The 23,013-nt window shown below is 43.3% G+C and overlaps 2 protein-coding genes across 7 annotated transcripts in view; both read right to left on the bottom strand.

Moving 5' to 3' along the window:
• The window catches only part of plpp1a (phospholipid phosphatase 1a), a 171,890-nt gene extending 168,796 nt beyond the window's left edge, over window positions 1-3,094 (bottom strand). The window contains exons 1-2 of one of the 3 annotated variants that reach the window (XM_070868824.1): window positions 2,488-3,094; window positions 915-934 (exon numbers count right to left, since the gene is read on the bottom strand). In XM_070868824.1, the coding sequence (XP_070724925.1) occupies window positions 915-934; window positions 2,488-2,501 (34 nt within the window). In that variant the 5' untranslated portion in view covers window positions 2,502-3,094. The remainder of the gene's footprint in view (window positions 1-914; window positions 935-2,487) is intronic. The other 2 variants (XM_070868811.1, XM_070868817.1) reach the window with 2 other exon arrangements.
• A 14,114-nt stretch (window positions 3,095-17,208) lies between these two features.
• The window catches only part of slc38a9 (solute carrier family 38 member 9), an 81,802-nt gene continuing 75,997 nt past the window's right edge, over window positions 17,209-23,013 (bottom strand). For all 4 annotated transcript variants that reach the window (XM_070868907.1, XM_070868924.1, XM_070868899.1 and 1 more), the window contains 3 exons: window positions 21,533-21,681; window positions 20,515-20,604; window positions 17,209-19,377 (listed from right to left, as the gene is read on the bottom strand). In XM_070868907.1, the coding sequence (XP_070725008.1) occupies window positions 19,212-19,377; window positions 20,515-20,604; window positions 21,533-21,681 (405 nt within the window). In that variant the 3' untranslated portion in view covers window positions 17,209-19,211. The remainder of the gene's footprint in view (window positions 19,378-20,514; window positions 20,605-21,532; window positions 21,682-23,013) is intronic.

A 23,013-nucleotide genomic window follows, 5' to 3' on the forward strand; every position in this document is an offset into this window, starting at 1 on the left:
ACTAGCAGACTTCTGTCACAGTCCCACAAAGAGTAGCACATTGATCATAAAGAAAGAAACCTCGCTTCCACTATTTGTCAAAATTCTCTTTTAAGTTATCCTTACAACAGAAATGGATGGACAGTGTGGCGGACCCAGTCCTGGCTAAATATAGCCACTGCAAGAGCTAATTGCTAGGCTACAACACTACAACAATTGTAGAATCAAAATCTACAATTAGTGCAGCAGGGCGTCTCCAGAGCAGACAGGAATTCAATTTCATGGAGATAGCGACATTTGATATGTTGTGCATCAGTCTGTAAAACATACCAATTTGTGTGTTGATTAGCACATTGGGCTGGAAGAATATCTAGTTAAGTTGAGGATCAATGGTTACAACAATAAGTCTAACAGGAGGTGATTAAATGTTGTGTAGAACACGATGGGTTTTCCATTGCTAGAATTATTCTGCTAAGGAAATCAACTGGTCAGATTAGAAGGTTGGACAGATATTTTGGAGTTTAGCACAATTTACTTTTTTGGAAAGAATTCGGCAGAACCTTCCCTCAGATAATATAATGGGTTGTGTTCATGGAAGAGTGGAATGTCTGTCTATTTTTTTTTTTACAAATAATGTATCTGATGGGCCAAATAACACTTTTTATAGAAAGTAATAAAGCAACAACTCCATTAGCTCCAATATTTTACAAACTTAAACCGTAATTTATTCTTGTTATTTTTCAGGATGGGTTGACTTTTTCACTTTTGCATTTTCCCCCCTGTCTTGGTCACTCTCTGGTACCTATTAACCTTGGTTAAGAGTGGAGGATAGTGACCAGCTCCAAAACCTGCACCCATGCTGCTCAGTAACCAACTGCTAGAAAGTATGCAGACACTTCGCCTCTCTGTGGTTATTCTCATACTTGGGGAAGTACCTGGCATCAGTTGATGTCTTCTGCAATGAGAAAGTTGTAATCAGACACTCAATATGTGGGGTTCACAGAGGTAAATCAATGTCCCATTACTTTGGCAGCATGCATTGTTGCCCCACTGCATTATATGCACCATTTTACAAGGTGCACTTTGAATTTCCATTGAGTGGGTGAGTCATACCAGGAAGCACCCAGACTCATAACAATGACTGTCACTGTCACTGTTTTAGCAATTACTTTTAACTTCATTGCTGTAATTTTGGACTTTGTCAACAAATGTCCTCTTCTGAACCAACCTTTGTCTGTGTCATTATATAATTTCCTTCCAAAATTAAACGTTTGAATAAAAATAGTTATTCACTTGTCCATTTCTCAGATCCAGAGCAGGTGATAAAATAATAGTTAATAGATATAAACGTTGAGTATATCACCAGGTTTGAATAGACTACTGAATAAGGAATATGGAACTTGTTTTTAGTAACTGAAAATGTTACCATATGTGAAACTCAGTCTGATTTGATGCAAGTCTTTCTTTGCCGTTGGAAGAGCAGAGCCCACTGAATTGTTTGTTAGTTGGTAACTATCTAAAACTGTTGTCCTACAGGGATTTTAAAACAGCCGTTAACATTACTGAACTGATGACGGCTTTAATTCAATGTAAATAATCTAGGTCTAAAATATGTAATTACATTTATCCCTTGATTAGCAACATTTCTTGTTTTAGCAAATCACAATTGAGGTCCAGTTTCTCTGGATAGGCCGCTAATGTTTTAAAATCCAATTTGGAGAATTAAATAATTAATTTAATCCGAGTTTTGACATCGATCTGAAATGTTAACTCTGTTTCTCTCTCCACAGACCTGCTGAATATTTTGAGTACTTTGTTTTTTTAAGATTGCCAGCATCCGCAGTATTTTGCTTTTGTATTCATTTAACCTTCCTCCTTTGAAGTCCGAATAGAATTATATTTTTGCAGTCATGGGAGCTTCTTTGTCCGTTGGCGTCCTTTCTTTCGAGGCGGGCAGTTTTGCCCTGTAACTGGGAAGTGGGAATAGGGACGGTACCAGGAAACAGAAAAAACTGGAGAGAAAAAAAGCAAAGCTCCACTTGTCAACAACAAGGCTGGCCAAGGACTAACCGTGAGTAAGTGGCTGACTGCGGAGACTGCCTGAATCACATTAACAGACCGGTTCCCCTTGTGATGGGGGTGGGGAGTGCAATTCGCAGAAAATGCAACAGCAAACTTATCCAGCAATAGTTTAGCATCTGTTAAACTAAGATTTTGTTCTTGCAGAGAAATCGAGTGTAGAACAAGCTCGTACTGTTTAGTGTTTACCCTTTTGATCATATCGCATCCATCCCTCACTTTGTCTCCATTTACCATCGCATTCATTGAGAGCTCAGATATGCAAAACGTCACCAGGAACCGAGAGCCATGAAAATACACATCATAGGACGAGTTCGTTATTAAAATAGAATCATGTACAGGCATGCCGAATGTACAAACATTTAAATAAAAAGCTGGGTATAGGGCAGCCAAATACATTAAAATATACATTATATATATTATACTTACCCAGTAGAACGCATATTATATCCAGACAGATAAAGGGGACTCTCTGCCTGTCAAACATCTTCCTCCTGCTCTCCTCGAGTGTTGAAGGGATGACGGTCGCTCTCTGTGCAGCCAGCTCGCTTTCTGCAAATAGTCTTTTGAACTTTGCTTGGTTTTGACTGCGGCACGATCGCGCTTTGGTGCGCGTGTGTGTGGGAGGAGGAGGACGGAGTGTGGGTTTAAAAGGACGTCTGGCAGCAGTGCGTACCAGTTAACCCATGTTAACTGCTGGAAAGGGAGTGGGGAGACTAATGGCCGACACTCTGTCTCGCTGTTTTAAAGCTGAATAAGGAACCTGTATCCCGAGATGTGATTATGTGCGATATATTTACACATCACTGACAGACACGGTGCAACCTTTCCCTCCCAACCCCGCGGGGGGCGGGAAGCTCTTCTCTTCTCCCGGTCTGCACCAATGCCTCGGGCCGGTTTTAGCACAAGTCGGGCACGCGCACCGTAACCATGGGGCTCTCGCAATCAGCAACACAATTCAAGGCTACGGGAGCAGAGGGCGAGTAGTGCCGGGCAACCCCAACACCGGGGCCGCCAACAAAGGGCTGCTTTGCTAAAGCACCGCCCACCACCACACGTCAGCGCCAACCCCGTCAGTATAAGTTCAGCCCAGGAAATAGATAAAGAAGTAGCAATAGCTTGAGACTAATATAAAAAACATTAGTTATAGATTTGTACCATATAGGAGTATATAGCTTGTATATAGTATATACGAGGAACAAAGCCAATGCATTTTGCAATTTTTTGATGGCCTCAAGGCTGTAGGGGAGAGAAATCGCTGGTCGATTCATTGATAATTTGGTCGACTAGATTATAAAACAGTCCTCCAAAACTTAAATGAAAATATCTAAACCAACCACTACTAATGCCGACCACAGTTTGCCTGATACAGCGAAAAGACCTAGACTACGCCCAAGCAATATTATTTCGAGAAGACAAGATCACACCCTTGTCTACAGTAACACCTCGTGGTGAAACACACCCGAGGTAAACGGTTTCTGCCATCACTCGTAATACTATTACAATAATATGTTTCTATACCATAAGGGTGCATATTGTAGAGCATGCAAGATCAGAGTAGTCCTAGAAAATCCACAACATCCAGACTTGGGTTGATGAGTGAAGTAGTGCTGCACAAGTGCCAGACAATGACCATCTCCAACAAGTCCAAGTACTTCCTATTTACATTCAATGGTATTACCATCACCTAGTCCCCCACTATTAACATCCTGTGGGTGACCATTGACCAGAACTCAACATAAGAACATAGGGAGTAGGCCATTAAGCCCCTCTAGCCTGCTCCACCATTTAATAAGATCATGGCTGATCTGATCTTGGGCTCAGCTCCAGTAACCTGCCCGCTCCCCATACCCTTCACTCCCTTATCAGAAATCTGTCTATCTCCTCCTTAAATATGTTCAATGACCGTGCCTCAACAGCTCTGTGACACAGAAGTCCACAGATTTACGACTCAGAGGAAATTCCTCCTCATCAGTTCTAAATGGGCAATCCCTTATTCTTAAACGATGCCCCCCTAGTTCTGGATTCCTTCACGAGTGGAAATATCCTCTCTGCATTTACCTTGTCAAGCCCCCTCAGTATCTTATATTGTCATGTATGTACTTTTAGAAACATAGAAACATAGAAAATAGGTGCAGGAGTAGGCCATTTGGCCCTTGGAGCCTGCACCACCATTCAATAAGATCATGGCTGATCATTCACCTCAGTACCCCTTTCCTGCTTTCTCTCCATACTCCTTGATCCCTTTAGCCGTAAGGGCCATATCTAACTCCCCCTTGAATACATCCAATGAACTGGCACCAACAACTCTCTGCGGTAGGGAATTCCACAGGTTAACAACTCAGTGAAGACATTTCTCCTCATCTCAGTCCAAAATGGCCTACCCCCCAATCTCCAGACTATGTCCCCTGGTTCTGGACCTCCCCAACATCGGAAACATTCTTCCAGCATCTAACCTGTCCAGTCCCGTCAGAATTCTATATATTTCTATAAGATCCCCTCTCATCCTTCCAAACTCCAATAAACACAGGCCCAGTCGATCCAGTCTCTCCTCACATGTCAGTCCTGCCATCCCAGGAATCAGTCCAGTGAACCTTGGGATCACTAGCCACTAGATGGCGTCACTGTTGGAGGCCATTGGGCTGCACGCACCTGTGTGCAGCCCAAGTATAAAAGGCCAGCCATTTTGTATATTAGTCACTTTGGGCCAGTACTCAGTCTAACAGTTATTGCATACACAAAATTTGGCGACGAGGCAACAAGATCCTTTGCATGCAAAAATGAGTACAATTGGATTGTTGGAGCAATTTGTGGAAGGAGAAGATTGGGCAGATTTTGAGAGCCGTTTGAACCAGTTCTTCGTGGCCAACAAAATGGAGGTGGTCGGCGACGCAGATCGGCGCCGGGCGGTGTTCCTCGTGGTTTGTGGTCCAAAAGTTTATGGTCTGATAAAGAATCTACTCCTGCCTGTGAGTCCAACAGAGAGGATGTATGAAGAATTGTGTACACTGGTACAAGACCACCTTAAGCCAGACAAAGGCATCATCATCTCGAGGTACAGATTTTACATGCACTTTCACTCAGAAGGCCAGAATGCACGGAATTAGTTGCCAACCCGAGAAGTCCAGCAGGACCGTGTAAGTTCGGGGCCATGTTGGTGGGACTTCTTTGTAATCGGCATCAACCATGAGGTGATCCTGCGTAAAATACTGGTGGTGGAAACGTTGGACTTGAACACGGCCATCACGATCGCGCAGTCATGCATGACGACGGATAGAAGTCCAAAGCAGATATGTGAAAAATCGAAACTCGGCAAGTACTGTAAATATGATTGATTCGGCATTCAGCAGAGCGGCACATGGCAGGGCCTACCCGACTGCGTACGTGAAACATGTGGCCGCTCAAATTCTGCCAGCAAGAATGCATCCGATTTCTCGGTGGTTGGCGTTGTGGGGGAAATAATCGGCACCAGCAGTGCCAATTTAAGCAATATAGTTGCAAAGGCTGTCTGAGAGTGGGACAGCTCCAGTGCAAGTGTCCGCAGATGAGCAAGCGTGCTGTGACCACGTGGAGGATGATGGTTAGACTAGCGCGGATCCGGACACGCAATCCAAAATACCAGAGGAGGAAATGTATGGACTGTACGCGTTCCTAACTAAGAGCAAACCAATAATGATCAACGTGAAATTTAATGGGGTGCCGGTATCGATGGAACTGGACACGGGGGCCAAGTCAATCGATAATGAGTCAAAAGGCATTCGACAAGCTGTGGGATACGAAAGCTGTGAGGCCCAGGCTGAGTCCAGTCAATGCCAAGTTGCGCATGTACACCAAAGAACTCATAACGGTGATTGGCAGTGCCACAATTAAAGTGTCGTATGACGGTGCGGTTCACGAGTTACCGCTATGGATTGTCCCAGGCAATGGCACAACACTGGATCTGGCTTAAAAAAAAAATCAGATGCGATTGGAACGACATCAAGGCATTATCGTCGGAGACAAATACATGTGCCCAAGTACTGAGCAAGTTCCCCTCGCTGTTCGAATCAGGCATCGGCAACTTCACGGGAGCCAAGGTGCAGATCCACGTGGGCTCGGATGAAAGACCATCATAAAGCTCGGGCAGTTCCGTATATGATGAGGGAGAAGGTTGAAATCTAACCGGACAGACTTCAGCATGAAGGGATCATATCACCGGTTGAATTTAATGAATAGGCCAGCCCCATTGTTCCTGTGCTGAAAAGTGAAGGCACAGTCAGAATCTGTGGAGACTACAAGGCTACAATCAATAGGGTTTCGAAACAGGATCAGTACCCGTTACCGAAGACTGATGACTTGTTCGCAACGCTAGCCGGAGGGAAGTCATTCAGCAAACTGGACTTGACGTCGGCCGACATGCCACAGGAGCTGGTCGAGACTGTTGTGTTTGGAGAAAGAGTCTGACTGAACACTGAGCTCAAAGTAAAATGTGACCGTAGTCTTTTATTGCATGTCTCCAGAGTGCCTCTCCAACCTGTGAAGCCTTCTTAAATACCTGTGCTCCCAGGGATTATGGGATCCCTTGGGACTCTGGGGAATGAGCCCTCTGGTGACTGTACAGAGTAAATACAAGTCCACAACTATAACAGACATCGAAGAGACTTACATGCATTAACATGCATAAAAGGACTGTGTTTATCACAGGTGCCCTTTTGGAATTCATTCAGTTGCAGCAATATTTCAGATGAACATGGAGAGTCTACTGAAGTCTGTTCCCAGAACTATCGTAGAAACATAGAAAATAGGTGCAGGAGGAGGCCATTCGGCCCTTCGAGCCTGCACCACCATTCAATAAGATCATGACTGATCATTCACCTCAGTACCCCTTTCCTGCTTTCACTTCATACCACTTGATCCCTTTAGCCGTAAGGACCATATTTAACTCCCTCTTGAATATATCCAATGAACTGGTATCAACAACTCTCTGTGGTAGGGAATTCCACAGGTTAACAACTCTGAGTGAGGACATTTCTCCTCATCTCAGTCCTAAATGGCTTGCCCCTTATCCTTAGACTATGTCCCCCGATTCTGGACTTCCCCAACATCGGGAACATTCTTCCTGCATCTAACCTGTCCAGTCCCGTCAGAATTTTATATGTTTCTATAAGATCCACTCTCATCCTTCTAAACTCCAGTGAATAAAGGCCCAGGTTGATCCAGTCTCTCCTCATATGTCAGTCCTGCCATCCCAGGAATCAGTCTGGTGAACCTTCGCTGCACTCCCTCAATAGCAAGAACATCCTTCCTCAGATTAGGAGACCAAAACGGAACACAATATTCCAGGTGAGGCCTCACTAAGGCCCTGTACAATTGCAGTAAGGCCTCTCTGCTCCTATATTCAAATCCCCTAGCTATAAAGGCCAACATGCCATTTGCCTTTTTCAGCACCTGCTGTACCTGCATGCCAACTTTCAATGACGTGTTCCAAGATGATATCCTGATCACAGGTCGTGACTCCGAGGAACATCTGACCAACCTGGAAGAGGTTCTACATCGTCTGGACAAAGTGGGACTCAGACTGAAATGCTCGAAGTGCATTTTCATGACACCAGAGGTCGAATTCCTGGGGAAGAAAATTGCTGCTGATGGCATCAGGCCCACGGACGTGAAAACCAAGACCATCAAGAATGCACCCAAGCCGCAGAATGTGATGAATTTGTTCCTGGGTCTACTCAACTATTTTGGTAACTTCCTACCTAAATTGAACACCTTATTAGAACCACTGCACATGCTGTTAAGAAAAGGCGACAACTGGTGTGAGGTGCGTCTCAAGACGGAGCTTTTTTGAGAAAGCCACTAATCTGCTTTGCTCCAACAAGCTGCTGGTACATTATGATCCATGTAAACATTTAGTATTGGCCTGTGATGCTTCGTCATTATGGACTTGGTTGCGTACTCCAACAAGCTAATGAGTCAGGTAAACTTCAACCAGTCGTGTATGCTTCAAAAAGTTTGTCTAAAGCGGAAAGAGCCTATAAGCATGGGAGAGAAAGAAGCACTAGTCTGTGTGTATGGGGGTAAAAAGATGCATCAGAACCTGTTTCATCTTCGGTTTGAACTGGAGACAGATCACAAGCCATTCATTTCACTGTTCTCTGAAAACAAATGCATCAATACCCATGCTTCATCCTTGTGCTTCTTTCTCTACCATGCTTATAGGCTCTTTCCGCTTTAGACAAACTTTTTGAAGCATACACGACTGGTTGAAGTTTACCTGATGCATCCAGAGGTGGGCGCTGAAATTATCCACGTATAATTATGTCATTCGCCATAGACCTGGCACCGAGAATTGTGCCGATGCTTTGAGCCGTCTGCCATTGCCCACACCGGAGGTGGAAATGCCACAACCGGCGGACCTATTGTTAGTTATGGATGCTTTTGAGAGTGAAGGAACCCCTGTCCCGGCTCAACAAGTCAAGAGCTGGACAGGCCAGGACCCGATTTTATTCGGTGGTGAAGAGTTGCATCGTCAACGGTCATTTGCTTGGGTATGGCAGACCAATGTGTGAGGAGACCAAACCTTACATTCGTTGCAAAGACGAACTGTCTATTCAGTCGGATTGTATACTGTGGGGCAATAGTGTTGTTATGCCGAAGAAAGGGAGCGAGAAATTTGTATAAGAGTTACATAGCACACATCCCGGCACTGTAATGATGAAAGCCATCGCCAGGTGTCATGTATGGTGGCCGGGAATTGACTGCGAGCTGGAATCATGTGTGCATCAGTGCAACACTTGCATGCAGCTCAGCAAAGCACCAGCGGAATCTTTTTTACCAAAAATATACTTCATATAAAATTTTCACAATACATTGGAAAATAGTTCAGTACCTTGCGGTCAGCAATTCCATACAATTCATTTGAAATGAAATGCATGCTCGTGCATTGTATGGAACTGCTGTCAGCATCCAATGTATCGTTTAATACAATCCTTAAATCACGTTACATGTAGTACTGTGCAAATAAGGGTATTACATGGAGCAGATGAGAACAGGTTTACATTACATTCCAGGATACATTTCAATACCGATCATGAATCAGGTTTAATGTAGCACTATGCAGATGAAAGCAGTACATGGAATGGATGAGAATACATTTACATTTCTTTACAAGTTACTAAAACAGTGCAGACTTTCATTATACATGGCACAACATGTAACGTGATTTTCAGTACATGGTGCTCTATGAATACAAGCAGATTAACAAGTACAGCCCGAGGGTTCCATCCTCTGGGTTTACCGTGGCGGAAGGGCCTTAAACTGTGGCTCTTCCCCATCCTGCCTTTGCGGCGACTGCACCAATCTTTAGTGCATCCCTCAGCACGTACTCCTAGACCTTGGATTGCACCAGTCTGCAACACTCGGCTGTGGACATCTCCTTGCTCTGGAAGACCAGCAAGTTTCCGGAAGACCAAAGTGCTTCTTTCACCGAGTTGATGGTTCTCCAGCAGCAGGTGCTGTCTATCTCGGTGCGAGTCCCTGGGAACAGTCTGCAGAGCACAAAGTCCTGTGTTATGTAGCTGCTTGGGATGAACCTCAACAGCAACCACTGCATCTCCTTCCAGACCTGCCTTGCAAAGGAGCAATCCCGAAGGAGCTGGAGGACAGTCTCGTCCGCACGTGTGCAGAGTGCTGTGTCTCTGAAACTCCGGCTGTGCATGAAAGATCTGACGGGTAGGGCCCTTCTCACCACCAACCAAGCTACGTCCTGGTGCTTGTGTGAAAGCTCTGACGATGAGACATTCTGCCAAACAAGTTCGGCAGTCTGCTCGGGGAACCGTCCGACAGGATCCACCATCATCTTCTTTTGTAGGGCGTCCAGGACCTTGCGTGCCGACCATTGCTTTATGGCCTTGTGGTCAAAGATGTTTTTCTTGAAAAACTTTTCCACGAAGGACAGGTGCCGAGACTGGTTGGAGCATTCCGTGGCAGCCTGGCCAGACCCATCCTTCGCAATACCAGGGACAGGTAGAATTTCAGCACATACTGACACTTGATGTTTGCGTACGAAGGGTCTATGCACAGCTTGATGCAGCCACACACAAAGCACCAGCGGAATTGCCATCGAGTCTGCAGTCGTGGCCGTTCAAACCATGATCCAGAATCCACATAGACGTTGCAGGTCCCTTCCTGGGGAAGATGTTGTTAGTTGTGGTGGATGCATATTCGAAGTGGAGAGAGTATATTATCATGTCATCCAGCACATCCACAGCTACCATTGAGAATCTCAGTGTCAGGTTTGCGACACATAGTCTGCCTGACATCATTGTTAGCGACAACGGACCGTGCTTCACCAGTCAGGAGTTTCAAGAGTTCATGAAACTCAATGGTATCAAACATGCAAGGTCAGCACCGTTCAAACCTGCATCCAATGGGCAAGCAGAATGTGTTGTCCAAATCATAAAGCAGAGTATGAAGCTAGTAACACAAGGGTCACTGCAGACCCGCCTGTCATGCATACTGCTTAGTTACAGGACAAGACCACACGCGTTTATCAGGGCCTCGCCTGCTGAACTAATGATGGAGACATCTTAAGACCAAGCTATCTCTTGTACACCCTGACTTGAATAATCATGTTGAATATAGAAGACAAAATCAGCAAGGGTATCACGATCGCGCAGCTGTGTCACGCGATATTTCTGTAAATGATCCTGTATATGTTTTGATTATGGTCAGGGTCCCAAGTGGATCGCTGGTACTGTCATGGCCAAAGAGGGCAAGAGAGTATTTATTGTCAAGCTCAAAAATGGGCAAACATGCAGGAAACATATGGATCAGACAAAGCTGCGGCACACAGACGAACCGGAACAGTCGGACGAAGAGACAATCGACGACCAACCAACCTACCCTCAGTCATCAGAGAACTCAGTGGTCATCAGTGAATCGAGACTTTCAATCCCTGACATGCCATTGCCACTCCCACCAGGTCAACCACCCAGCCACCAGTCACAACAGACTCTGAACACTCGCCCAAGTCTGGAGTTGAACTGAGAGTCAAGCTGGGAGCATAAAACACTGGACCGTCTCAATTTATAAAAGACTGTTAATATCTCAGAGGGGGCAGGGTATCATCATGTATGTACTTTTGGGATCACTAGCCACTAGATGGCGTCACTATTGGAGGCCATTGGGCTGTATGCATGTGTGCGCAGCCCAAGTATAAAAGGCCAGCGATTTTGTATATTAGCCAATTTGGGCCTTAATAAAGCAGAGCCAAGATCATACTCTTGCAGCCTAACAGTTATTGCATACACAACATATATATTTTGATAAGATCACCTCTCATTTTTTTTAAACTCCAGAGAGTATAGGCCCAACCTACTCTTCCGTTCTTCATAAGTTTCCAGAATCAACGTAGAGAACTGCTCTGAACAACCTCCAGTGCAAGTATATCCTTCCTTAAATGAGACCAAAACTGTACGCAGTACTCTAGAACTGAGACGGTCAATATCCTGTACAGTTGTAGGACTTCCCGGCTTTTATACTCACCAATATCCTGTACAGTTGTCGGACTTCCCGGCTTTTATCCTCCAGCCCCTTGCAATAAAAGAGCAACATTCCATTTGCCTTCTTGATTACTTGCTGTACCTGCATACTAACTGTGTCTTTCATGCCCCAGGTTCCTCTGAACTGCAGCATTTTGTAGTTTCTCTCCATTTAAATTATTTTATTTTTCCTGACAAAATGAATAACCTCGCCGTTATGTATGAATAAAGAGTCTGACTGGATACTGTGAGCTCAAAGTAAAGTGTGACCGTAGTCTTTTATTGCAGGTCTCCAGAGTCCCTCTCCAGTTTGTGAGGCCTCCTTAAGTACCTGCACTCCCAAGGCATTGTGGGATCCCTTGGGACTCCAAGGGATGAGCCCTCTGGTGGCTGTACAAGGTATATACACAAGTTTACATACCCGATTGCCCCACAGAAAGCAGTCTGCCTGTAAAGACATTTTCATCTTTGCGCCGCTGGTACGGCTTTATCTCTTCCTGCATTTCCACTGGGACACTGGACCAGCTCCTGTGAAGCACACAATTTTTAACTAGGGACAATAAGGGGTCCTGGCACGTCCTGATCTGTCGGGCTGTGATGGTGATTACTCACTCAAATTCTTCCATAACCATGACTAAATCTGCGGGCTGCGCCATTTCCATCCCCGTGGTGGGCAATGGCAGCCTACTGAGATCATCGGCACAGGTTTGTGTGCCTAGCCGGTGGTGGATGGCGTCGTTGTATGCGGACGTGAGTGCCCATCTCTGGATGTGGGCTGATGCATTAGTATTTATCCCCTTACTCTTGGAAAGGGATATTAGTGGCTTGTCAGTTTCCAATGCAAATTTTAGCCCAAACAGATATTATTGCATTTTCTTTACCCTATAGACACACGCTAAGGCTTCTTTTTCAATTATGCTGTAGGCTCTCTCAGCCTTAGACAGACTTCTGGATGCATAAGCAATTTCCCAGAATCATTAGCTTGTTGCAATACACACCCGACGCCATGCAATGACGCATCATATGCTGCTATCAAACGCTTACATGAATCATACAACACAAGCAATTTGTTTGAGCATGACAATTTTCTAGCTTTTACAAAAGGCATTTTCTTGGCTTCGGCCCCATACCCATTCATCTCCTTTATGCAGTAAGGCATGCAGTGCTTCTAACAGTGTACTGTGACCTGGTAAGAAGTTACCAAAGTAGTTCAGGAGTCCTAGAAACGACCACAGCTCCGTCACGTTCTGTGGCCTTGGTGCGTTCTCAATTGCCTCCATCTTCGAAAAGTGCCATCCGCCACGATTCTCCTCCCCAGGAACTCCACTTCAGGCTCCAGGAAAACGCACTTCGAGCGTTTTAACCTGAGCCCCATGCGGTTGAGTCGACTAATAACATCCTCCAGGTTCTGCAGATGCTCGACTGTGTCCCGACCTGTAACCAAGATGTCGTCCTGGAAGACCACCGTGCGTGGGACCTACTTCAGTAAACTTTCCCGGTTTCTCTGGAATATTGCCACGGCTGATCATTTACAACAGATGCCCGTTTGGAATTCAAAGGGACCTTTGTGCATGTTGATGCAGATAAGACCCTTCGATGATTCCTCCAGTTCCTGCGTCATGTAGGCATAGGTCAAGTCCAGCTTCGTGAATGTCTTTCCTCCAGCCAGCGTAGCAGAAAGGTTGTCGGCCTTTGGTAGTGAGTATTGGTCCTGCAGGGAGAAACGATTGATAGAATCTGTGGTGATTACAAAGTAGCTGACTGTGTAGTCTCCCTTGGAGGACTGGAACGATCAGACTGGCCCACTCGTTGAATTCTATCGGCAAAATGGTGCCCTCTCTACAGCCGGTCTAGCTCAATCTCTACCCTTTCTCTCATCATGTATGGTACTGCTCTCGCCTTGTGATGGATGGGTCACGCCCCCGGAATTAGGTGGATCTGCACTTTTGTTCCTTGGAATTTCCCGATGCCTGGTTCGAACAGCGAAGGGAACTTGTTTAAGACCTGGGCACACGAAGGGTCGTCAGCGAACGAGCGCGCTCGGACGTCGTCCCAGTTCCAGCATATCTTTCCCAGCCAGCTCCTGTCGAGCAGCATGGGATAATCGCCCGGTACCACCCAGAATGGTAGCGCTCCATCGTAGGAGACCTTTACGATAGCACTGCCGATTACGGGAATCAGTTCCTTTGTGCAAGTTCTCAGTTTCGTGCGAATGGGAGTCAAGACTGGCCTTGAGGCCTTGCTGCACCACAATTTTTCGAAAGTCTTTTTGTTCAAAATGGACTGGCTCCCGCTGGTGTCCAGCTCCATTGACACGGAGTCCATTTAATTCAACCTTCAACATTATCGGGGTCACTTTGTGGTAAATGTGTGCACCCCATATACCTCTGCCTCCTCGGTCTGAGGCTCTGGGTCATTGCGATCCACCGTGGATCTGTCCTTCTCTGCAACATGGTGGTTTGCAGGATTAACAGGATTTGAAGCTTGCCTGCACATACATTGGAGGTGTCCCATTATTCCACAGCCCTTGCAAACGTATCCTTTGAAGCGGCATGAATGGAAACGATGATCACCCCCGCAGTACCAACAAGGTGTTAATGGTTTAGCATCCATCACCCTTGATGGTGGACTCAGACATCTGCAGACGTGCAGCTGCAGGCATGCCTTGTACGTTGCGATTTGAAAACATCACTTTGTTCACCGTACTTGTAGCAGCACTCGTGTGCTGAGAGATTTGCTTATTATTGTCACTGGTGGCTAAGAACGCCTTGACTATCGCTATGGCCTTACTCAAAGTTGGGGTCTCTACAGTCAAAAGTTTGCGAAGTATCATTTTATGGCCAATGCCAAGTACGAAAAAGTCTCTGAGCATGTACTCCAAATTCGCAATGTCCTGCAAGGCGTCTTAGCTTGATGACATAACTCGCCACTTCCTGACCTTCAGACCTTTTTGAACTGCCTCCAAAGCAAGTATATCCTTTTGTAAATATGGAAACCAAAACTGTACGCAGTATTCCAGGTGTGGTCTCACCAACACCCTGTATAACTGTAGCAAGACTTCCCTGCTTTTAGACTCCATCCCCTTTGCAATAAAGGCTAAGATTAGAGTAGATCAGAGGCGGATGATAAAATCAGTCAGGAATATTCTAAACACAGAATAAATAAATAACTTGCATTTATATAGTGGCTAATCATATCTCCAGAATTTCCCAAAGTGCTATACAGCCAATGGATAACTTTTGAAGTGTAGTCACTGTTAAGTAGGGAAATACAGCAATCAATTTGCACACAGCAAGGTTGCACTATAGTAAATGAATGCATGACCTGAAAATATATACACAAAGTGGAAGTCATAACACCCATAGGGGAGAATGAACACAGCATGATAAAAGTTTAGCATGATCTGGGATCCAAAATGTGGATCAAGGAACCCAATAATTTTAAAAGGGCTATAATCAGTAAAATGAGGCACAACTAAAGCAACAACTGGGGAAAGTTGTTTGACTACACTTCAGTAAAATTTTAAAAAGTGTAACACTTTTAAAAGATGTACTGATGAGCATGCAAGATAAATACATTCCCCAAAGAAGCACTGGGAGCATGCTGAACTTAAACTGGATCAACAACTTGAAAAAAAAATAGCCTCTACAAATTATGCAGAGAAAAAGGGGAAGGGGATCACTGGGATGAATACAAAAATAAAGCAGTCCAGTCTGGTCCCCGACTCCAGACCTACAGCAATCTGGTTGACTCTTAACTGTCCTATGAAATGGTCTAGCAAGTCACTCCGTTGTATCAGCAAGCTTTGGATTTGGATATACCCAGCCCAGTCAGCCTCGTAAAATCTGCCTCACTAACATCTGGGACTTGTCCAAAATTGAGAGAGCTGTCCCACAGACTAGTCAAGCAGCAGCCCGATGTTATACTCTCAGAATCATACCTATTAGCCAACATCACCATCCCTGGGTATGTCCTGTCCCACCGGCAGGATAGACCCATCAGAAGTGGTGGCACAGTGTACAGTCGGAAGGGGGTGGCCCTGGGATTATTATCGTTCATCTAAATTTTGAAAAGTACTGATCTGAATTTTACATGGTTGTAAAATCAAACTTCGAATTGAGTCATCAGTTAGTTTTGTACAGTTTTTACGATACTTAGGTAATGAATAAGTACAATTAGATCCATAAAATGTGTTAGGAGCCATAAAATACACGTGAAGATGCATGAGGGAGAAGTCATTAAAAAAAAAAACAGGCGATACAATGACTGGCGACTCCATTTGTGGGTTACACCCTCAGCAATGATAGGGTTTTAGAACAAATATCCACATTCTGATTCTCAGTTTTTAATCACTGTTGCTCAAGGAAGAGTAAACATCAGTATTCATTTCACTAAGCACTAGAAAGACACCTGAATTCACCGACCATCCTTGGCTGTAGCTTGTTGGTGAGGGAGTGGGGAGGAAGAAAATTATGCAACGCTGTATTACTTCCTCGAGACATATTCAAACATTTCACAACTAATAAATTACTTTAGAAATGCAGTTAGTTGTGTGCTCAACACAGCAGTTTGCACACAGTTAAGATCCCACAAATTGCAAATGTGATGAATGACCAGTTAATCGTTTTTTGGTGCTGTTGTTGAGGAAGGAATGTTGACTTGAATGCCAGAACTTCCTGCTCATCTCTGAATACTGCCATGGAATCTTTTATATCCACTCAGACAGATGGACAAGATTGTCAGTTTAATGTTAATTTGCACCACATTATAGGTTGGCATATGCTCATGGGCTTTGAATGCAGTTACCTAAATTTCCAGTCATAAAACATTACTGAACAGAGGACAGCTGTTTGTTCGAAGGATTTCACCCTGCAGTCCAGTCATAGTGTTAAGTACTTGCCCTGTGCAACTGTATTCGTAGATATCAGTTGCTTAATTGTGCCAAGTATAGAAAAAAACCATATTCAAGGTTTACTTGCTTTTGGTGCCCATAAATCTTAGAGAGATCTCCTTCGTGCACCAGAAGCATGGAAAATAGCTCCCTAAAAGTCGTGGGTGACATGTACAAATAGCTCCATATACAATGGCATTATATTAGACTGCACAAATGTAATATTATGCTCATATTCCAGAAACACAATCATCTCATACTACTGCATTCAGAATACTAGATTGCTGGTTTACCTTGCACTACTGCTATGCAGTTTTGGGATACTTTAACAATCATTCTACATTTTCACCAAGTTCAAAGTAGTTTTAGGACAAAAAGTATAGGATAACTAGGTTAATGGTGAAAAGAATGGTCAGAAGATATACATTTGAGCCTCGAGGTAGTTATTAATTCAGTTGGGCAATCATTTGCAACATGGCTTAAGGTGGTGGTGTAACAGTGTAACAACTGATTGTCAAGATAAAGTATGTTCATATGGATATAGATCAATATTTGTTGTCTCTTCCTGGATTAAAGATCAAATATTTTCATGACATTTATATTCGGCTTTATAGGTGATTTCTTTAGCATATACTCATCAGAAATGAAAGTCAGCTACATTGTCATTCCACTTGTTTTATGTTGTTGTTGAGGTAATCAAGTATTACAAAGATATGTTATGATATACCTTGAAAACCATTCTTAAATCTGCCAATTTTTATTGACTGAACATGAACCATTTAAACCAGCAACTTATTTATTCACATAATAGATTTATAATCAATCTAGACTCGAGTGCACTGCACCAGAGGAAAACAAAAACAAAACAATTGACAAGATGGTAAAAGCCTTGTGCAAAACAGCAATTGAAGTACATGGTATCTTAACCTGGTACAGAATACTTTTATGGGCATTACAATGTCATGCAAAATGTCCAGTTTACTACTGAATGAGATTATTAAATATTTCCAGTAAAATTTATCCAAAGTTAAACCTATCCATCGGTTTAACTCAGCTATAACAAATTAATATTGCACCATATCCCAAGTCAAGAAAAGCAATAGGTAATGAAATTGTAACAGAACTTTTGGGTATTTGACCTATAATTGTGTCCCTCCTGGTTTCCCTAACTGCACATCATTGTAGTGGATTTGCTCTTCAGCCTGCCATAAAGAATTGCCAAGGAAGAACTACTCATGGGGAAAGAGCGCAGCAACAATACGCCACTTCCCCAGTGGTTCAGCCAAGATCAGGAATTCAGTGGAATGGAGGAAATATCAGCAATGTGTCCTACCATTTTCATGGCGCTACATTACACTATGATTACTATTTGAAAAAGCCCAAAGACAACAAACATATGCTGCACCATTAACACAACCCATAATGCAAATTACTGCTTCCTTTGTATTTTATATTGCTGTACCTTCAGTCGACAGTTCAAATCAGTCTGCCAATTTGAAAGTTTTATCAATAAAGCTACACAAAACTGCAGCACAAGGAATTCAGCTTTATGTTTTGGTGCCAGCAACTAGCATAATCAGCTAAAGTGCAAACTCATCAATAAACTCATCATCTAGCTTGCAATTTGTTCCAAAGCTTGTGACTCAATGTTTTAGACTTTTGCTCCTTTGAATAGAATTGCAAATAAGAGCTTCTTTACATGACATCAACTTCATTATGTCATGATGCAAATTAGTGCACTGTGTTCAAAGTTAGCTGAACTGTTCAAATTACTGAAACAATTCCATTAAGTATAACATTTGAAACTGTATGTTACATTTACATACAACCATCATGTAAGCAAATAGATAGCATGTTCCAGAGCTACTGAAGTTTCTAAATTAGTCACGCCAACACTTGCAGCCAAATAAGTGGGTACAATCGAGTGCTTATAAAATTGAGCACAAGTGAAGGGTTCCACCAACACTAATCCAGATCGCCAAAATTATAATTTTGAGGACAGCCTATTGAAGTGACTTGTACATGGATTTGGGTGTCTACATATTAGTGGCAGTTGTTGCTGAAACCTTCTCATTTGCATACAAGACTACTTTAAACCAATAGACCAAGTCTTCACAAACCATTCCAGCCCAAAACATCAAACAATATTTCTTCTCTTTACTATGCAGTAACCAGCCACATGTAGAGACAAAGGGTAGCTAATCCAATGGAATATTGCAGAAACGTCTCCTCTCTCTGCCACATGTAATCTCCCAAATGTGATGGCTTTTGGAAGGAAAAATAACCTGGCTTAAAAAAAACTCAAATGGTATCCAATTAGATATCCATTCAAAAGCAGTCTTGACATAATGTGCTTGTAACTTTGTATCTTGTGTATTATTTGATTTAATACATGTATTCAATAGACCCCCCCTCCCCCAACTTCCATCCACAGGATGAAAACACCCTATAGGTCAATTTACTGACTCTGGTTTTATGGTGCAAATCCAACAAAAGAGCAACCATAATATTTGGCCTCTAATTCCATGCTAATCATTGTGACAGGACAATTTTTGGAATGGTTTATAAAAATGGGAGAAATGTCACAGGTCTCTGGGTGCAAGTAGTGATTAACAACTGATCATCCCACTTATGACAGCAAGTGTCAGCATATAAAATAGACTTTACAGTTCTTCTCCAAGAACAGCACGTAATTCCGTTAGTGAGTTATCTTAAAATTTGGCATTTCTTTTGGGCTGGTCTCATATCAAGAACTGTGCAATGAGATTAGCCACACCAAGCACTAGGAGGGAACTATGGAAGACCGCAGATGGCCAACTCAGCTGTCCTCTGCGGTGAAGTGATATCATGTGAATAAGGGATGGGTAAACAAATACAAAGGCAAGACTGCATGTTGCTCCGGAATACCTGCATTAAAGAAAAACACAGAATGAGTCACAAAAATATAATCTCCTCAGATTTTTGTTTTTGTCATGCACTCCACCCGCAGAAATCTCCACCATAGCCACCAGTGAAGTGAAATGATGCAAAGGTCAGTGCACCTGAATATGGGGTCAAGGAAGGACAAACACTCCCTCTCCAGAAGGATGGATGGCCAACCTCAACAGTATCCAGTTTTCAAGTCTCAGGTAATCCTAGAATTTGAAACTGGATAATTATTCAGCTGTGAAGCTAAACACCATTTAGTATTCCATTGGCTCAAATACTTAGATAATAGAACCAACATTTGTCAAAATCACTTTGTTTAATCAATATGGTAGAGCAACATAAATCATGCTTGCTTGATTGCATTACGGTATCAGGAAGTTGGCATTTATCAATTTAATAAGTTTAAAAGAAGAAAATGGTCACATTATATTTTTCAGTGGTAACCTAGAAAGCTGGGTTAGGGGTGGGAAAGGGCAGATCAGATACAAATATATTTCTACAAAACAGATTACAGGGATGTTCTGTCTAGTTGTAGTAATCTATCAAAATATTCATTATATCTGTCTATTGTTCTTTATGGAATCTGAACATTTAAATTTTAAATTAAGTCTTAGAGCACAGAAAGCAACTGACTACTAATTAAAATCAATGCAAAAACTTGCATTTTCAATTTCATAAAGATGATTCTAAGGACAGGAATAAAGCAATAAAACAATATTCAGCTTTAAGAATTGAAGCACTTAAACAATTCATTTCCATACATGGGCTAATATTTTTCTGTAGAGTCATGCTCTAACTATTAATAACCATATTTGCTCTTTGATTCATCATTGAAACAAGTTACACTTGTAGCTGGGAGACATCTGGAGGATTGGAATTTAGTTGTGGTGGCATCGGGTCAACTGGAAAAGTCCCAGTACCACAGTTCAATGATTGTGACAGTGTGGAATATTGAACATTATTTCCTTACCATCAAGGGATGTAGGAACAGCAATATTTAACTCAACACTTGAAATAGTACTCTACATCACAGTAAAGTTTCAACAGCTCTATTGAACTTCTTTTGATATAGTTATAACATTTAAATTTAAACATTAAAAATAGGTCCACAAATACCTTATGATGCTGCCTATATTGGGGTAAAACCTTGCCACAAGGACGCCAGTACTCACAACCACAATGTTTAGGACGAACACGTGCACAAAGCTGTGAAGAGAAACATTTAGTAAAACAACTGGAAACTAGATACAATTGAAGGGGCATGGTAGTGGTACAGTGCTGATTAGCTGTCAGTTCTAAGCTGGATCAGTTGGTTGTGGGGTATTGCATTTCAGGGCAGCAGGGAATCTAGTGGAACAAAGACCCGTCCCACTGCAGAGAGCTGCGCCTCCTGGTGGCCCACTGTGGGGCTGCCTCACCTGATAACCATGGGAAATATCAGATGCTCAGCCTTCACTCTCCTAACTGACACAGAAGACATGTTGGAGGATATCAGGTTGTAGTTAAACTCTGGCAGCATTATTCACATTTTGAGCTAATGGAGTGGTACTGATGCCAGCTATGTCAAAAAGCATACCTCACCCCCTTTTGGTTCAGAGGACTTCTTGACAAGAGTTTGCAGAATTCCATGCATTTTATTTCTGTTAGCCATTAGTGGTACCCATTCATTTTCCCCTCTCCCTCTGCTGTGAAGTCATTTTTAATTTCATTCTTGATTTTTATCCTGCCTAATTTCCAGTTTTTATAATTTTGGCTTTTTTTTTAACCCATCTTTATTTTTAATACTTTCTCTCCTGCAACCAAGTTGTCAGGTCAGGAGTCAAATAAGCATAGTTTAGCCACATTACTGGAGTAGGACTGGAGCTGAAGAGAGGGCTACATTATTTACGCATTGAACTTAAAAATCAACTGTGTACACAGCAAACATGGCAGCAATTAGTTTTCCAATGCTCCCATCAGATTGAAGTCTGCGTAGTACTTAGAACAAACGACTTGGCTATTATCTAGTCAGGTGACAGGCAACTTTCAGAAACAGTCTTACAATATCCAACTTGGAAAATTTCTAAACGGTGTAAACTGGCTGGTGAAATGGTTGAACTAGTTGGGGAAAAAAAAACACTGATTGTAGTCAAACCTGGGATACACTTTTCCAAACAACTGGCCCAGTAGTTGTACTCGAATGAGGTAGCCCAGCAATGGATAAACAGTTGTCATCTGAAACAGCAGGAAGATTCTGGAAATGAAGGCCATGATATCACTGCTTGGCAGGTTGTCCAGAAAGTTCTGGAAAAGAAATTGTTACAGAAATAAAGGCCACAATATTAACAGGGAGCGTGTTGGGGAGGCCGAAATACCCGACAAGGCCGGGCTGGAGGGTCTCATTAACATATTGTAGGGCCATCATTTACCCACTCTGATCCCACTGCCTTTCCTCCATGTCCCCATCTTAATTTGCTGCTTTGAGCAAGTGTGCAGGACACCTGCAGGACGGAGGCTTTACATATGCAGATCGGGTCTGATGGTATCATTGGAACCCAATCTGCAATTTTAGTCTTAAGGCCTGAGAGGGGGAGCAGTGACAGCTTCCACAAAGGCCAGATCTGTCAAGAGGGATTGTGGACCAGAAGATACCCAGCAGCTAAGTTTGACAAACTTAATTTCCCACGCCCACCGCATTTCCATTTGCCTTCAGAGCCCCCCCACAAAGATTGCCTCCGGAGCCGGTCGCTCTCAATGAGGGCTGGGGATGATTCCCATGGGGACCTGGCTGCGGCCTCCTGCCACCGAGCTACCATTCTCACTGGCCGGATTCAGCCAGAATTTTGGGAACATTTATGCAAATGAAGCCCTGGCGTGGAGAGCAACTGGACTCTCCACGTGCACCGCCTGCTTCCGGGCTCACATGCACCATACCAGATTGTCCCCACACCCCAACAGTTTAAATTCGGGGCCAAAGTGTCTTGTGGCCCAGAACATTCTAAACTGGATTTTTTGCACCATTTTCCAAGGTAAGGGTGCAAAAATCAACCCATTGTGGGAGATGGAAGACCGAAATTCCAGAAAGTTTGGAATGCTGGTTCAGAGTAGGGGTTTGCATTCTGTATTTTACAGCAAATTGCTGGTCAGAAAAAACAAGTTCCTCCACTATTTTTTCAGCAACTGTTCAAAGATATGTTTTGATGGAATGTAAAGCGAAGGACCCCCCCCCCTACAAAAAGTGTGGAGAAAGTCTCTTCAAAAGATGTTTAAACACCAAAAGACATTATGGCAACCTTAAATATCGGTCAATTTGGTCCCTTTTCTTAGATTAACGTAAAGATATCAACAATATCAGGACAAATTACAGCCAGCAATGCCGATAGAGGGTTTTTATTGAAAACTGCAAGTTATCATAGAAAATTGCAACACATTAAGGAAAACCCAAAGATGTTCTTTAAATATATTGGCTCGGAAATCCCGGTTTTTCCTTCCCGTGGGCATCGACTGGATTCGACAAAGAAATGCGCATGTTCTTATCGCGCCCACGCGAGTTCCTGGTCTTGAGGGCTCCAGACTGCGTGATGCAGCTCGTGCACATCAGGACGTGCGCAGGGCTGGAGCTGCAGTCACATGGCT

The sequence above is a fragment of the Pristiophorus japonicus genome, chromosome 2 (genome assembly GCF_044704955.1).
Source record: "Pristiophorus japonicus isolate sPriJap1 chromosome 2, sPriJap1.hap1, whole genome shotgun sequence".
NCBI lineage: Eukaryota > Metazoa > Chordata > Chondrichthyes > Pristiophoridae > Pristiophorus > Pristiophorus japonicus.